The sequence below is a fragment of the Phytophthora infestans genome, genomic scaffold (assembly GCF_000142945.1).
Source record: "Phytophthora infestans T30-4 supercont1.21 genomic scaffold, whole genome shotgun sequence".
NCBI lineage: Eukaryota > Oomycota > Peronosporomycetes > Peronosporales > Peronosporaceae > Phytophthora > Phytophthora infestans.
This window is the reverse complement of record NW_003303738.1, coordinates 1267334-1279688: the sequence shown is the minus strand read 5'-3', so window position 1 is coordinate 1279688 and position 12355 is coordinate 1267334. Positions and strand designations below refer to the sequence as shown.

Below are 12355 nucleotides of genomic sequence, written 5' to 3'. Positions count from 1 at the left end.
TCTACTTCGCCGTCAGAATCATCAGGTTGCCGCGACTTCTTTTGCTCATTCTCTTGTTGGATACGTACAGATGCTGCCGCCCAACCATCGGCGACTGCCTGACGCAGCGCAGAATTGAATCTGCTGGACATCGTAGGCAAATTTACCTCGCCGTCCTTCATGATGTATGTACGCAGCTTACGCCACTTGCAGACCTTGAAGAGGACGCCAGATGCGTCGGAAATACGCCTCATTACTTGGCGTTCCGACAACATCTCGCCCGTGTCCACACGGATCGGGTATTCGGGGTCTTCATTCTGAGAGATCCTCAAAACCCGTGCGATGCATTGACCTCTGGGATCGCCACCCACGAACATCCACGAATGATACTCAGAAGTATCCCCTGGGTGAAGAGTTTCTTCTGGTAGCTCTCTCAGCGAGAGCCCTACCATGGCGCTGCCGGGAGTGCTGTACGGCGTCGCGCTAGCTTGTGTACTGGTGGAGTTTGTATGCCGCGGAGGAAGCTGGTGTGTGGTGCTCCAGTAAGCACCCTCAACCCACTACATTCAGACAACATTCGCTCACGAGTGAGCACCGTTGGACTTGCGGACCGTCTATCATCCTGAGCGCGAAGTGAGCGAGAGATATGCGCGCACGGGGGGGGAACGGCCTGCTAACCGTCCTGTCCATAACGTTTTGTGGGATTGTTTCGGGTGTTTTTCAGGTCTGTAAATGTAGATCTAAGGTTTTCTCTATGGAGAGTTCCCCTCCACCTCTAATTTATTTGTAGTAAAACGGGTACTGGCTATAAATGGGTAACCAAGATGATAGAAATGTTCATTTGCGCATGGATCTGTAGTACTACAGGCTGTACATTATTGCATGATATGAAAGCCGTGTTTACAAAAGCACCACTTTCCATTGGGACCAGTGTAACTCGTGTGACAACACGGGATCAGCTTGTCAACCAAGACTCGGCAAGCCACGATGCAATGATAGCAATGTACAGTACACGTAATGTATAAGATAGCGTATGTTTTGGCTCCGTTACGCTTGTCCGATCGTAATCAGGTTGCAATCCACGAGGGCGGTACAGTCTGTACCGGATCCATACACGATAATTAGGATTTTATATTCTACTTCGCTGAGCTCCAGCCTAGCACGGAGCCGTCCCTGTTGTCGAGGTTGCAAATAAGACGAAAGTGGTTTCGCAGGGGACTAACGTTTATCTTTGCACCGAGTCGGCTTGTGAACGACTTTACTCAAGTAAATCTTATGTGGAAATCCGATGACCAATGAGCGCCTGGCCTCGGACATGGCCGAAACTCACGAAACGATGGGTACGGACTTTATCGACGTGGTAAGGTTTTAGCTGGGTTAGTGCTCGCACGAACATGCATTGCATTGTCACGCGGACATCTTGCGCGCTCTTCGTCAGAGACCCTGCCAAAGACGGTTTAAACTGCGTTGGCCCGCTTGAAAGCCTGCGAATAGGCTGCGGTCCATCGTTTAGACTCGATCGGTATTCCTCGCTGTACCGCTCACTGCGAAAACTCCTGTCGCTGCGGTCCGATCGCTGAGACGATACACTGTCTGAGCTGTTTTCCCTCGTCAACCTGGTTCTTGACACCGATCGATTGCCGGATCGATACGATCCTATTTGTTCGTGCACTGGATTAGGACCAAATGAACCGGTACCGTTACATGCTGGTGGAGTAAGATTGTTCATTTGTAGGTTAATGAGCTTTTACTTGAAAATTTCGAGTTAAAAACTGTACATAAGAGGTCAAGATATATACCTTGATCTATACGATTCAAAGAGTCGTCCCTATCAAAGTTTCTGATAATGCATATGCTCGGACCTGAGCCTCAAGACGAGTGAGCGCTTCCGAACTCGTCGTTAATTAATAGCGGTCAAGTTACATCGCTAACAAAACACTTTAACTGCTGATAAAACACTTTTTAAGAAATTTGGCTAAGCTACAGAAGACTGTTCCAACTCGCTACTTTAATTATAAAGAAACACCAGATTGATAACCTAATTGGTCAGGCCATACCATAGTATGAGTAATACGCAGTCAAAGATCAGAGATTTCACACGGGAAACCTCTTGGTTCAATGACTAACCATGCGACCTAAAGGGTCTGGCATTGATTACATTAATCCCACATTGACTTTGATGGATGTCGGTAAGGACAAATAGTTTTAACAAGAATCAAAATCTAGTGGTTAAACTGAAGCCGCACACGGTTGACAATTTAAGGTGAACTATTATAAGCTTCTCAAAGGAAATGATTAGCTGTAAAACAATTTTTAAACCATCTTTTAAATTATACATAAGCAGCAGCTGAATTTTATACTGCCCCCTTGTAAGAATTAAACTAAAGGTGTTGCTTTGGCTTGGGTGAACTCAACCTGCTGAACAGGATGTGGCTTTATAGTTTAAAATTGAGATTTGTTTTGGAAAGTGCCTTGGTATTACTGTATTAGACCAGCTTTAACCCCTTAATTCCCATTATGCGGGACCCTACAACATAAGGGGTGTATACCTTAGCTCACTTTTGTCGCAGCATCTATTTTATGTTTTACCGTACTACATAAGGAGTTATTTTTTTACTTATAATTTATATCGACATCACTGTAATACAAAGATTAAGTTTATTTCGTGTGTGTAAACTGAGCGAATGCAAAGGTATAGGGTTTGACATTTCTGCAGAGCACCATAAAAACGGTGTCCTTACCCACCAAGAATTGTTGGCCGACAGCCACTGATTTCGCTCATTTGATAAATAGAGCTGGCGCGAACAATGGCGGCTTCCACTGGCAAGAAACCCCGTAACAAGCCGGAGGAAGCGACGCGATCGACGAGCAGCTGACAATGAGGTGCAGGCACCATGAGTACAGCACGCTTCCCAAAAAAAATCCGCAGCGAAATCGCTAAACGTCCTGAAACTGGAAGCCTGCGTCGATGACGGCAGCGGCGATGGTGCGGCGGAGGAGAAGGATGATGAGGTCAAAGGAGCCGAAGCATCAGCAGAAGATATCGAAGTCCCAGTTGAAGATAACCCCGTGCCAGCGGACGGAGAGGAGACGGCATTGAAAAACCAAGCGCCGCGAGCGGATGAGAAGGTGGTGGGCAAGAGGAAGGCGTCACCAGACAAGAAGAGAGCCCCGGCGCAGGTTCCGATTATGTGAAGCAATGCCTTCCCGACACCCGGGGAAGATACAACGACACATACTGCATCGGCTTCCAACCCGCAGCCCCAAGACACTGTAGCTGCGGATGTAGAGGCAGCAGTTGCCGGGATTATATCCCTAGTCGAGGTAGGGGAGACGAGTGAAGCAGCCCCTTCTACCCGGACAAGCCCAGAAGTCCAGGCGTCTACCAGCGCGAAGGGCAACCGCGGTGATAGCAAAACTTCACGGAAGCGCCCAACTCGCCAGTTAAACAAGGATAACCCCCACAAGTGGGGGACGAAGGTGCTCGTTGCAGCCTGCGCCAAAACCGCGTACTGCATGAGGTGCGTCAAAAAATGATGGCGAGTTTGAACTCGCCATCATTTGTTTCTGCTAAAGTCCCTATGCTGTCTGATGTCAAACATAAAGCATCAAATCTCGTTGACCATCCAACATTTAGCTTACATAACGTTTTTCTGTTTTCCAATAGAATTGAAGTATATTGCGGTGCCAAGGCGCATCTACAGACCCCGTACCAAAGAACAACAACACAGGCGAAGCGGCGCTTCTCCGAAATGTGAACGCCTTCTATCATCCTTTCACTACCTCGCCGTGGAGACTGGTCATTACCGACCGCCTCTATACATCTGTAAAGCTAGCACTGAAGCTTCTACACCGGCGAATGTACCTGACCGGAACGATCTCTGTAGATCGTTCTGGATTTGCGAAAGACGTGGCCACGACGAAGACCGTCAATAAGAAAAGGGTTACCATCCCAGCTCAGAGTACCACCAAGTTGGTCGAAAACAAGCGTTTCCTACAGCTGACAGCCGTCATGTGGGTGGATTGAACCCCAGTGCACATGCTGTTCTCCGGTGGCAGCCGACGGCCTAAGGTAGTGCGTATGTATCGATGTATTTTGATCTATTGAGTATTTTGAAGACTCTAACATCCATACTAATGCTTATGTACTGCAGTGCGTCGTGTCAACGATGAAATGAAGCCCATCCCGGCTCCATAATTGGTGCGGGACTATCACCGCTGGATGGGCGGTGTAGACGTCCATGACCATCTAAGGATGCAGCGATATCGCGTCCAACCCTCCTACAAAGACGCGAAAGTACTATAAAACGCTCTTTCTTGGGCCTTTCGACATGGCGGTCGTAAACGCCTTCTTCGTGTAACGACACTTCCCGAAGATAAACGACCAACGTCCTTTAAGACACTTCGCGTTTCTGGAAACTTTGATGGAGCAACCGCTCGCTATCGACTCGACCGAAACGTTTGAGGTGATCGAGGTAAGTTTATGCTGAATCACGTCCAACACAAGGGTGAAAAAAAAAACGATTTGGTTATTCAACAAAACGCTAAATTATTTTATGATGCCGCGATTTTAGCGAGCAGCAACCGCTCAGGAACGCACAGAAGCGTCTCCAACAAGAGGGGAACAGGGCTCACGTCCGCGCATTGAGAATACTGCGGATCCAGTGCAAGGCGACCACAGGCTGGAAGAGAATCCGGATACAGTCCAGTGTGAGCAGGGGGTGAAACGCCGCCAGCGTTCATGTAAGGTGTGCGCTGTATACAAGGTCAAACCGCGCAAATTTATCAAGAAATTGAAACTTTCCACCGGAAAAATCCAGCGCAAAACGCACCACAGAAGGTTTTCTACCCGGAATGTTTAAAAGGGAACAAACGGTGGGTGATGTTGCCTGTGGTATGGATTGCTAGGCTAATGCAACTTGTGGTGGCTGCAGGAAATATCTGTGCAACGTGGAGCGCGAGGTCAGCGATACTTGCTTTCGCATATAGCACCCAGAGTGGAATAATGGGAGAGCATCCCGGGCAAGCCGCTCGAGGGACGCAAAACACGAGAGCGCCCGCCGGCAACACACGACCGGGAAAGAAGCGTAGGCAACGAGCGCAAGGCTCTACTACTGCCAACGCTGGTGGTGACGACGACAGCGGGGGAGATGGCGGTGGCAGCGGAGTTGGTGAGAGAGATGCTGGGAGTGAAGGCGACGTCTCTGAAAGCGAGGCTAACAGCTTCACTGGTGGTCCAGGTGGTCCAGGTGATCAGAGGTGATCAGAGGTGCATGGAGGTGCTAGCAATGAGGTTGTGTCCAAATGGGTGGCTATGTCCAATGCAATCAATTGAAACCACATTTTTATATTTGTTTCATTGACCATAATAAATGAAAACACTACTGCTGGTCGTAAGCAATGCCATTAAACACGGGATAATAGATAGAAAGGTCACTGCTTATGTTTTTTGTCAAGCCAAAACTGGTTAGCAGTTCCCAATCTAATACATAAGCTCCTTATAAGTTGGAGATGCCAGCACTTTACCTTCAAGTGTATTTTATACGCCGCCCTAGCCCGCACTTAAGAATTCGGACTTAGAAAGAATCTTTTTACAAATTCTCATAATACTATTTATGGGACGGAGTAAGAATATACCCTCGTAATAAAGCCTGGAAACTAAGGCCGTGTTCGACCTACCTGCAACTTTCCTCAATCGCAATTTTTCCGAGCTCACTCAATAAAAAAAATATCCTTGACCCGCGCAAAATATTACCTTGAAAACATGCGTGTTTTTTGCTAGAATACTTTACTACAACTTTTGAATGGTGTGGTGCACTCATATAAAATCTTCTTCTCAGAAACGCTTCCGCTTCCTCTCGGTAAGGCCATGGATTTGATCTCGTATTCCGATGAGCTGCGAGCTAAGATCAGCATCTCTCTCATGAAGACAGCAGCGACCTCTTACGACGCTAAACGATATTCACTGAAGAGAACAGGTCAGCTACCGTCGCGTTGTGTAGACAAGCAAACGAATCACCAACTACCACAATATCTCCATACGGTTGCTAACCTTCCATCTATAGTACTTATATGATAGCAGACACGGTTTTACCGCTTATTTGTATCGCGCTGGCGCGCCTCAGTGCAATTCATCGGGAGACCCGAGCCGAGGCTCATCTGAAAGTGGTCCGTAAATTGGGGCTCTCTACCTCGGATGGTAGGCACTTCTTCGACGCGATTCATGCATCTGCGAATCGTTTTCTTTTCCGTGACCACTTCCGCTTAGATGTGGAAGCGTTTGACGCGCTTTTTGAACAGTGTCGTGAGCACATCACACTATCTGTGAAGGATCCTCGTGAGATTTTAGCGGTTACTTTGAATTGGATTGGAACAGCAGCAACATGTCGAACACAGGAGGTTCTGTTCAACTTAGCCTATTCTACAATACATCGCTATCGTCTACATGGTGTTTATGCCATCGTGAATTCTTTGCAATATGTCATCGCCATGCCAGTGGGAGTTCCAGACGATTTCAAGCAGCGCAACCCCTATTTCGATCAAGCTCTGTTCGCCATCGACGGCTCGCACTTCCATGTTTTAGTTCCAAGTGAAGACGTGAAGCGTTTTCGCAACCACAAAGGATATGTCTCGACCAATGCCCTCATTGCATGTGACTGGAATCTGAACGTGTGTTTTGCCTACGTTGGAGCTGAAGGAAGTGCCCATGACGCGATGGTTCTCCAGTGGAGCAAATTTCTTGATCTCGTACCAGACCATTTTTACGTATTGGCTGATGCCGGCTACGGGCTGAGCAAAAAGGTGCTAACCCCATACCGAGGTGTCCGCTACCATCTCAAAGAGTGGTCGAAGGCTTCCGGGAGGCCAAAGAACGGAAAAGAGCTGTTTAACCTTCGACACTCAAAGGCAAGGAATGTCGTCGAACGCGTTATTGGTGTTCTCAAGCGCAGATTCAAGATTCTTCGCACGTGCATGGTTTTTGAGTTTTTTAATATCAAAGCGGCGGTTTTTGCATGCTTGTGTGTGCACAACTTTATCCGGAAGTTTGATGAGACTGATTTGGGTGAAGATTTTCAGAGCATTGGTCAAGGCGATCAGCTGCATCAGCCGGTCGACCAAAAAGATGAACCTATTAGTTTTGACTTTCAAAGCGGGGCTTCGTGGCGTGATTGGATGTCGTCAACAATGTGGGAGGAATATGAAAGGGTGCAGACCAGCATTGGTGACGAGTCGGAGGAGGATTTGTTCAGTGTCGATGGAAGTGAGATAGACAACCGTTCAGCCATAAATGATGACGTCGAAAGTAGTGGTGATGACAGCGAACTTGAAAGCTTAAACAGCTCAGAACCCATCCGCAACAGCGGTGATATGAGCGATTCCTCGTGGCTAACAGATAGCGACGAATCGTTGTCGACAATCAGTAGTGATGAAGAGATGTAATGCTGGATTTTTATGTGAGCGCTAGCTCTCGCCTAAACAAGTATGCTCGTACCGCTAACTTAATCCTAGTCATGCACGTTATTTCGACTGCTATCACATTTTCTGTCATTGTCGGTGATACCCTTTGGTTATTGCATGTGAAGCAGATAGACGAACGTTATATATGGATTGGCTCGCATCTTCCAAGCGGTTATACCAACGCTTGCTGGATGTCGGAGCCCGTCAGTTCGTCGAAGGGATCGTTTTCTTTGTCGTACGCAGCCATCTTCGTCTTCATGTACTTGGTGGTCACCCGCATCAGTGACGTCAGCGCCTTGGCAACGTCGTCGTCTTGCTTTCGCTTTCGTTTGCCTCGATTGCTCTTGCAAGCACCCCCTCGAATGCGTTTGATCCTGTCCACGCGCTCGTGATGGGTTGGGGGGAGGCTTGTGCGAATCGTTACTCCTTCTCCATTGCTTGAAGGCCTCATCGATTGTGCAGCACCGGTCGATGTTGTAACAGATTGCTCATCTTCATCACTGGAGTCATGACTCGCTTCCAAGTCGCGTAGCCCTGCTGCCAAAGCTGTCACAGTAGTTGCGTGGGATCCGGTAGCACGAGCATCCTCTGAACCAATAAATACCAGCGTAACATTAGAAATGCCAGAAACAATGGTGCATGCAAACCTTACCGGCAATCAGGGAACAGATCGTCGCGTGTGGGAATCCATTTTGCCGAAATGCTGTGATTTTGGCACGTTGCTTCGGTTTTGACTCCAGAAGTTGCCCCCACACGTCATCACCCATCATCGGTTTGCCAGTGTCAGGACATACGCCGACCCCACTCAAGCTAGTGATGTACTTGTACAGGTCGTAATCTTGCATAAGTCTCGTGTATTTGGACTTGTATTGACCTAAAAAAGTGCAAACGATACATACAAAAGCCACCGATGCATACCCAGCATTAGAACGAGTATACGGAAACCGTGAGGCTACCTCTATATACCTTTTTCGAGAGTTCGCCCGTGCTTCTTGTTTAGGGCCGACACCAGAGTGCTCCATGCCTTCGACTTAATGCCTTTGTCTGTCGCCATTGAGCGATCGTTCCTGGCATCCAGAAACTTGTCAAGCAAGTCATGCTCCTCCATTTCAGTCCATGAAGCCCTCGCAGTACTGCCATTGGCATTGCTGGTGGTTGTAGCGTTGGCCATGACAGGCAGACGTTTGAGTTCTCGAGGGTGGAAGTGGGAGTGGCAGTGAAATCTATCTTTAGTGGGTTGTCATTCGCTCGAGGGGAAATACCCTGCTTCAGTGCCTCTCGCTCAAAATGGCGTATAAAATTCTGCTCTCCCCCTGAATTTCACAATCATGTAAAAAATGCTGTTACCGAGAGATAATGCGATTCTCAGCTATTTGTGTTCGATGCCGAGATTTTGCTCTGGAATCGTATTATCACCTCAAAATGACATTATCGCAGCATGTCGAACACGGCCTAAGGGATTAAGGTACGTTTCACTTACCAAATAACTAATTGAAAATAAAGTTTTTAATCAGGTATTTCTAAGCCCAAAACGTTTTTAAACCAATGGAAATGTTCATTAAAGTCTAAGAGAAAGGGCACGATGCACTAAAACCGAGCAGTAAAGGTGCCAGTATTGCGTCGATTGAGCTGCTGAAATCCAACTCTTACGTCGCAGATAAGATGATAAGCTCACGAGGGGTCGATGCCTTCTCCCAAAGCTGTTTACCCCTCCCCGAGGAGGTCTACGAGCGTGTGTTTCTTCCAGTTGTCACGGGACAGGGATGTACGGGGTCACCACGGAGAGGAATTAACTTTAGCAAGTAGGTTAAATCCAAAATGGAATCAGTAAGTAGATTGACTAACCTACTTGTAAGTAGGTATAACCAGGAATAAGAAGTTGAGGGTTAGATCAGATATTAAGACGTTTTACAAGACAATGCAGCAACACAACAAAAAGTTATCGATGTAAGTAGGTTTATTAATCTATCTACGATGTCCGAGCGAGTCGCTTGCCCTGTTTGCGGTCGAGTTTTGTCAGCACATAGCCATACAAATTAATTTGAAATTTAATCTGAAAGCACCACATATATTAACTGAATAGACATACATAGATTCTGAAAATTAATCGAACAGGTTTATATTTTTTGAGTTTCTAAAAAAATCTAGGTCATACGATCTTGCTCGGTTATTGATCGTACGATTTCGACCAAAAGTCTCAGTCGTACGAGTCGCACACTATAACTTTAGTCTCTCTTTGGGTACGGAGCTCGAGACCTACTGTGTCATTACAACTGTAGGTGTTACTGCGGATCCCGGTCTGTGTGATTTGCGTTGGTGCTTCGACCGAGGCCCCGGTTTTCATCCTCGCTTGCCCGGTTCCTCTGGTGTATCGTCTCAACTCCTTGAGCTAGATGGCATTAGCTGGTCTCTTTCAAAAAATGGTGACACGTTTGCAGTTTCCGACATTTTGGCTTGGCTAACAGTGCACGTAAGGAGTGCGCAAAATATGATGAATGAAGGGCCGTGAGCACCTCGTCCTGGCAAGGCGATGGGGTTTCAAAACTGATTAGCCAGGAGAAGCTGCGAAACGGACTGGCTGTAGAACGGTCATGTCTTCTTTTAGCTCTATCAAGTGGAGAATGTTTCCTGGGTGTGAGCTCCACTGGAAATACTAGGTAGTACTAGCAGTAGCAATAATAAGTATGATCGTACGATTGGGCCTGTGTGGCCTTGTGCGGGTCGTACGATATTACTTGTAAGACTTTGATATATGTTCTTAAATTTTAAACGGTCATTCTAAATTTGGTTATTTGTTATGCATAACATGTAGTTATATTTTTGGTGTCAGTCTACTTATTTTTGAAAAACGCACCTACTTATTTTTTCCATTTTGGATCCAACCTACTTGCTAAAGTTAATTCCTCTCACCACGGACCATTACCAATATTGGAACGCCTAACGCAGCCGCTCCACCTCAAATCGTAGTAGCTCCACGTCGATCGGAAGAGAAGAGGAAGTCAAAGACTCCCGTAGCAAGGCCGTCGGCCCAGGCCTCACGCGCAGTGGAGAGCTCAAGAAAAGTAAAGTGAAGCTTGTTGAAAGTAGCTAGTGTCCCCATACTCCGCAAATTCGAAAGTGAATCTAGTCGCCTAAACCGGAGCGCGGTGGACATAGACGCGTTCCAAAGTATGACACCCCTCCTGTAGTACCAATAGCTACCCGAGCGGCAATATCCGTCCTCTTTACTTCGCCTGCCATTTGACCTTGAGCTTGGAGCCACTTCTGGAACGTTTCTCGCACGATTCCCACGACGCGGACGCGTTCCCTCGAGTCATGTCAGTTTGGCAGATGAACATATATCGTGACACTTCTCTTCGTCCAATGTTTGTCGTCCTCGACAAACCCTTCTCAGCTGCAAAACGCATTGTTTCCGGCTTGGAGACCAGCGGCGTAATGCTCTGAACGTTTGTAAATATGTTTTGGAGCACTTTGTCGAAATACCTTGGGAGCGCACCCCGACTAGGATTGTAACCCGCCGCTCCAAGTCGCTTTATCTCTGGTTGGGGTACCTGGCCCCACGTCGGTCGCCATGGCACACGCCCAAAACACTCCCAGTCCTTTACGTTGATACAATAGAGTGATGTGCCCATGTAATTGTTGCTCCGTCGTAACCGTGGGATCTTGCAGCGTTTTAGCGTCATTAGAAACACTCCCCAAGGTAGAAACCAGCCGTTCTACGTTTCTTTATCTCTGATTGGAGGCACCTCGCTCCATGTTGGTCTACTCCCAAAATTCTCCTTGTCTAGAGCGCCAGCACGAGTCGTAACTCTGAGATCCTGTAACGTTTTAGCACTCATTATAATAACCGACGTTCCACCAGCATGTTTTTTTCAGAGCCCAGTATATTGTCGTGTTCCGTTCACGTAGCCCCACGAGAACTCAGTGGATTGTCGCGCTCCGTTAGCGTAGTGCTACCAGCATCCGGCATCTTGTTACGTTATGTCAGCGTAGTCCTTACCCGGCACCTTGTCGCGTCCCACCAGGGCTGCTATGTTCGCACTCCTCGTGATACCCACGACTGGAACGTCTCGTCGTACACCCCGAGTACGTACCAGCTTCGGCGGACGACTAGTTTGAGATACAACCCGCACTTCGAGCGTAGTTTCACCAGCGTCGACCACCTCGTCGCGTTCCGTCAGCGTATCTCCGTCCACGCTCCCCATGAGTCATGGGCCATGACACTAAGGCCTGGCATGTCCGGAACGCCTCCTCGTACATTGCTGGTAAGCTTCAAGTTTGGCACATAACCAGCTAAAAAAATATAACCCGCGCTTTGCGCTCGCTCTCTAACACCGACACTAACAGACTCAATCCCATCCACCCGTACGGATCTGCATACGCATCGGCTGTCAGCGCCTGTATCGGGTTTAAATTTTAAAGCATGAACACGGATAGGTCATTCAAGGGTACCCCCCCAGTATCGCCGTTAGCTCCTTCACTTTAGGTACACGTCGCTCTCCGCCTCCACTAGACGCCGCTCCAGGGAGAGCCACACGACGTGTTCTACCTACACTAGACGCCGTTCCCGATGGTGTCACACGACGCATTCCGCCTCCGCTAGATGTCGTCTTCAACCTGATACCAGTCGCCTCTCGACCAATAGGTCTATGAGAAGCCAAAGCTTATCCTCGTGCAGTCACAGTCAGGTAGCCCAGCGCTCCGTTGACTTCCACCATATAAGTTGCCGTATACTCCCCGCTACCCGGAGTACCCCGAATGCGTTCCGTAAACCGTATAGCCACAGCTTGGAACGCCCGAGTGCGCTCCATATACCGAATAACCCGCACCAATGCTGTCTGAAACGCCAGAGTGCGCTCCGTAAACAAAATAGCCCGCGTTGGCTTCACTGGAAACGCCTGCGGGCGTTCCTTATACA

General features: G+C 48.0%; 1 protein-coding gene across 1 annotated transcript; it reads right to left on the bottom strand.

The window, feature by feature from the left end:
• Window positions 1–10393: 10393 nt before the first annotated feature.
• On the bottom strand, window positions 10394–11642 carry PITG_11955 (uncharacterized protein; the record flags this gene model as incomplete). Its single annotated transcript, XM_002901369.1, has 3 exons — window positions 10394–10524; window positions 10629–10744; window positions 11416–11642. The coding sequence occupies 3 exons, from the start codon at window positions 11640–11642 to the stop codon at window positions 10394–10396; spliced, it is 474 nt and encodes a 157-aa protein (XP_002901415.1).
• Window positions 11643–12355: the final 713 nt, after the last annotated feature.